At 37.4% G+C, this 5163-nt stretch overlaps 1 protein-coding gene across 1 annotated transcript; it reads left to right on the top strand.

Moving 5' to 3' along the window:
- Positions 1–4233: 4233 nt before the first annotated feature.
- On the top strand, positions 4234–5163 carry LOC129692648 (olfactory receptor 4C45-like). The gene has a single exon (XM_055629127.1). The coding sequence runs from the start codon at positions 4243–4245 to the stop codon at positions 5161–5163; it is 921 nt and encodes a 306-aa protein (XP_055485102.1). The 5' UTR covers positions 4234–4242.

Here is a 5163-nt window from a genome sequence, read left to right as displayed (position 1 = left end):
TTGTACCAATTTTCTTATTGTCTCTTTTCTTTATTTCTTTAAGGGATTTATTCATTTCCTCTTTAAGGACCTCCATCATCTTTATAAAGTTGGTTTTAAAGTCTTTTTCTTATTTTTCAGCTGTGCTGGAATATTCTGGGATTGCTGTAGTGAAATGACCGGGCTCTGGTGTTATCTTTTGCCCTGATTGTTGTTAATTCTGTTCTTACACTGACATTTAGGCATCTGGTTTTGGGGTGATTATTGGTCTACATGCAGATTTCTGGACTTATCTTTGTTGGATGGGTATTTTCTTCCTTGGTTTCTGTTTCTTCTCTGATCTTCTGGATGTAGTGGCCTGCGGCTGAGTAGAGTCGGGGGATGGACTTCTCATGGCCAGGATGGCCTTTGGTCCAACAGGAGATTTCTCCCTAAGTGGGGAGCTATAGTTCTGTTGATGTGCATGGTCTCTTATCTGGCCAAAGATCCTCTAGGATTGAAGATGCTGGCATGGCTTCTGGTGGGTAGGGGGCTTCTGCCTGGTTTCAGGGAGCTGTCCTTGTCCCTGGAGCTCAGGATGCTAACCTGACCTCTGGTGGAGTAGAGGCTTTCACCAAATGTGTGAAAGAATCAGTATCTTTTTTTTGTGGAGTAGAGATCAAAACTCCATGCTCCTCTGTTAACACAGCACAACATGTGAGGTAGGTAATCACACTAAAGGAAAATTATGTCTCTGACTTTTTTTAATTCCTGTCCAGTCTATGGTAGCTAATGGTCCTGCATCATTACTTTGAATAAATAGGCCATTAATGAAATTGTCACAATTGCTAATGCTTGAATACTGTCATTTCAATCTTTAGGTAAACATATTCTTTAGGCTAGTCAAGATTTCTGAGAGAAACTCATTTTTCTGGATTCTAAACTATAACTAAACCTATTCCATATACTAGGCCAATAAAAACAAAGTTACAATTAGCAAAAGAAGTTTTAATACTGAAATTTAATAAAGGAGTTTTCAAAAGTATAGCCCTCAGGTCTTATCCTTAACTGCATTGTACCTACCTATTTAACCCCAACCCAACTGTATTTCTAAAACTAGCCACTGCTAATGATGTTTGAAGGAACCAAGTGGAACTAAGCGGAAGATCTTAACTCCCTGTCTTGGCAAAGATTTCAACAGAAACAATTATCAGTCCTTTGGGTACTTGAGATCAAAACATTACAAGATCTTATATCTGTCTGAAAGCCTATATAAACAATACCTTACAATCAAGGGAGAAGAAATTCCAGAGAGTTTGTGAGCCAGTTATTAGAGATGTAGCACCAGTATTGGTTTAAGAGACACTACTTGACTTTGGTGAGTTTTTACAGAGGTAAGAAAAGGAAAACGAGTTAGAAATGAAAGAAATTCTCTCTGTACAATGTTCACAGGATACTAGGAAGCAAAACAAGTGCCTAAAAAGATAGAAAAAAAAAACAGGTCAAATCAGACTATTCTATCCACTTACACATTTTACAGTTTAATGCACAAATGCTTTCTGCTTTGAGATATTTGGCTTTATTTTGAGAGCTTTTAAAGTGAAGTATAATATTTCCATATATATGTAAATACATACGGCTATAAATATATCTCAGTGACAAAGTGCATAGGAATTAAGCCCTCAAACTGTCAAACTCTCCTGGATAAAATGGCTCATTTTGGAGTAAACTGTGAAAATGGGAATAAAAAAACTAAGAAGAAAAGAAAGTATCCATGCTAAAGAATTGTCTAGAGAGACGTCAGCTCACAAAGTTTACTGAAAGCTGTTCTACATGTATCCAAAGGGGAAGACACAGTAACTGCACTAAATCTACAAAGAGAGACATCTCTACACTCAACTACATCCAGGTTGGTAAAAACTTCATTGCTTCTTTTAAACATCATGTAAACATTTAAACAGATTCACTTGATTTGGACAATTTATTCTCACTGAAGTAGACATAATAGTCTCACAGTGGACTCAAATTGTAATGCTTTGTTAAGAAAATGAGTGAGTGAAACACAATAACATTAAATAATCTGTGGGAAATCCCAGATCAGGTGATACCAAAAGTGACTGAAGTCACATTTAAAATGCGTGGCCAGTAGTCTCACTAAATACACTGATTCTGAAGTCTTGTTTGTAACAGCTTAAAGGCTTTACACCTGTTCCAGTTTGAATGCTGCTAATTTTTTTCCTTTTTAATATAATTTTTTATTTATTGCAGTTTATTCACTTTGTATCCCAGCTGTATCCCTACCCTCATCCCCTCACAATCTCACCCTCCCTCCCTCATCTTCTCCCATGCCCCTTCCCCAGTCTACTGCTAGGAGAGAACTTCCTCGCCGTCCATCTGACCCTAGCCTATCAGGTCTCATCTAAACTGTCTTTCATAGTCTTCCTCTGTGGCCTGGTAAGGCTGCTCCCCAATCAGGAGTAGGTGATCAAAGAGTCAGCCACTGAGTTCATGTTAGAGACATCCCTGTTCCCCTTTACTGGGGAACCCATTTGGAAACAGCTGCCACAGGATACCTCTGTGCAGGGTTTTAGGTTATCTCCATGCATGGTCCTTGATTGATGTATCAGTCTCAGGAAAGACCCCTGTGCCCAGATTTTTTTTGGTTCTGTTGTTCTCCCTGTGGAGCTCCAGACCATTACCAGTCTTTCTATCTCCCCTTTCTTTCATAAGATTCCCTGCACTCTGCCCAAAATTTGGCTATGAGTCTCAGCATCTGCTTTAATACACTGCTGGATAGAGTCTTTCAGAGGCCCTCTGTGGTAAGCTCCTGTCTTGTTCCTTGTTTTCACCTTCTTCTGATGTCTATCCCGTTTATCTTTCTGAATGAAGATTGATCATTGTACTCAGGGTCCTCCTTCTTGATTAGCTTCTTTAGGTGTACAGATTTTAGTATGTTTATCCTATATTATATGTCTAATATCCACTTATAAGTGAGTATATCCCATGTGCTGCCATTTTGAAGTTAGAACTTTAAATTATACATAAATTGAGAATGATTAACTATGTAGTCCCCACCTACAGGACCCATGAGCAGAAAGAAAAAACAATCAGGGAATAAGCCGCCCTAAAAACCAAATATATTTTTTTTCACTTGTAACTGAAAGGTCTTGATGCTAACCTCTTTGTACATAATTTTGGTGTTATGGAAAGAAATTATGTGGCTTGTTTTTTGTTGTTGTTGTTTGTTTGTTTGTTTTTGGCATGTGATGTAGAAAGAAGGAGAAAGGGGAAAGAGAAAGAATAAAATCTCTCTTCTTTTGTAAGAACACTGTCATACTAGTGAAAGTCACATATAAAGGAATTGAAAGAAAACATATTTATAGCATCAATATTTCTACTAGTTGTCAGTGAAAACTATAAACTTATTTATTTTGATTGAATGTATACAAAAAAAACCAGAAACTATATTTTCATAGGTTCCCTCTCCACATGTAACTCCATTTATAAAAAGTGAGTGCCCAACAGACTTTTACCTAACCCCTGAACATAATTCTAAATAAAGAAATAATTCAACATCTGGGAAAATCTTGGGAAATATAAAGTCCCTTTTGGTCTTAAAGGGACTTTACAGACTTTATATATATGCATCCAGCCAACATAAAGGGCCATGAGAAGTCAGGCATAAAAGTTGCTGTTTTAGAAATAATTATACTCAATGACTTTTTTTTTTAATTCTCTCTTGTCCTTCATGAAGGAAATAACTCTTCCTTATACTTTTGTCTCTGTCTCCCTGTCATTGTGCATCATATGATACAGAGTAATCATACATACTGAACACAGGAACTTTACACTAGTTCTTTAGTGTTCATTGACTTTCATGAAAACTGAGTTCATAGACATTTAATATTCACAGTCATGCACAAATGTAATTTCAAATAAATTAAGATTCATATTTGTCCCACAAGATCAAAGCACAAAAATAAAAGAAAGCCCTCTTTCAGATTATTCCTAGAACTAAGAAAAGTTAACAGTTAACCTTGTTCCAACAACCAAAATAAGACTTTTATTTGTTGAAGTATTATAATAATGTATCAGTAATAAGCTAACCTACTTCTCTCATCTACAAAATTATCTGCAAAGTGATCTTAACTACAAAAGTAAAAATGTAGCTGTTTATATTTCAGCCCTTGAGACATTGAGATTTTAGGTTAGAATTTAAAATATCACTTCAACATTTTTTCAGGTAATCATATGAACACATGCTGAACTGAATTAAGGGAAAGTATGAACAATGTCACAGAATTCATCCTTCTGGGATTGACCCAAGACTCAGATCTGCAGAAACTCTTATTTATTGTGTGCTTAATAATCTATTTGATCACACTGGCTGGTAACATGCTCATCTCAGTAACCATCTTCATCAGCCCAGCCCTGGCTACTCCCATGTACTTTTTTCTGTCCTATTTGTCCATCATAGGTGGTTTCTACTCTTCTTCCATAGCACCCAAAATGATCTATGACTTAATCTCTGAGACAAGCATAATATCTTTCAATGGCTGCATGACTCAGCTTTTTGCTGAGCATTTTTTTGCTACAGCTGAAATCATCTTGCTGATTTCTATGTTTTATGATCGCTATGTAGCCATCTGCAAGCCCTTGCATTATATGACCATCATGAGCCAACCTGTGTGTGTATTTCTTGTGGGGGCTGCTATAATCCTGGGATTCATCCATGGAGGGATACAGATTTTATTTATGGCCCAGTTGCCATTCTGTGGCCCAAATATCATCGACCACTTTCTGTGTGATTTAATACCTCTCCTTGGGTTGGCCCGCACTGACACTTACACGCTGGGGCCACTGATTGCTGCCAACAGCGGGGCACTGTGTTTACTAATTTTCTCTATGCTGGTTGCTTCTTATGTTATCATCCTTCACTCCCTAAGGAATCACAGCTCAGAAGGACATCACAAAGCACTGTCTATCTGTGCCTCTCATGTTACTGTTGTTGTCTTATTCTTTGTACCTTGTTCATATCTGTACCTAAGACCCATGACCTCCTTTCCCACTGACAAAGCTGTAACTGTATTTTGCACCCTAGTGACACCTATGTTGAACCCTTTAATCTATACCCTTAGAAATGAGGAGGTCAAAAAGGTTATGAAGAAGCCCTGGGGCCAAATAAGAAAAGTTGGTGATACATAA

The sequence above is a fragment of the Psammomys obesus genome, unplaced genomic scaffold (assembly GCF_907164565.1).
Source record: "Psammomys obesus unplaced genomic scaffold, mPsaObe1.curated_primary_1811, whole genome shotgun sequence".
In the NCBI taxonomy this organism is placed as follows: domain Eukaryota; kingdom Metazoa; phylum Chordata; class Mammalia; order Rodentia; family Muridae; genus Psammomys; species Psammomys obesus.
This window is presented reverse-complemented; position numbering and strand designations above follow the sequence as displayed.

Coding starts and splice junctions, on each gene's coding strand:
- LOC129692648 (XM_055629127.1), top strand. CDS start 4,243: ATGAACAATGTCACAGAATTCATCCTTCTGGGATTGACCCAAGACTCA.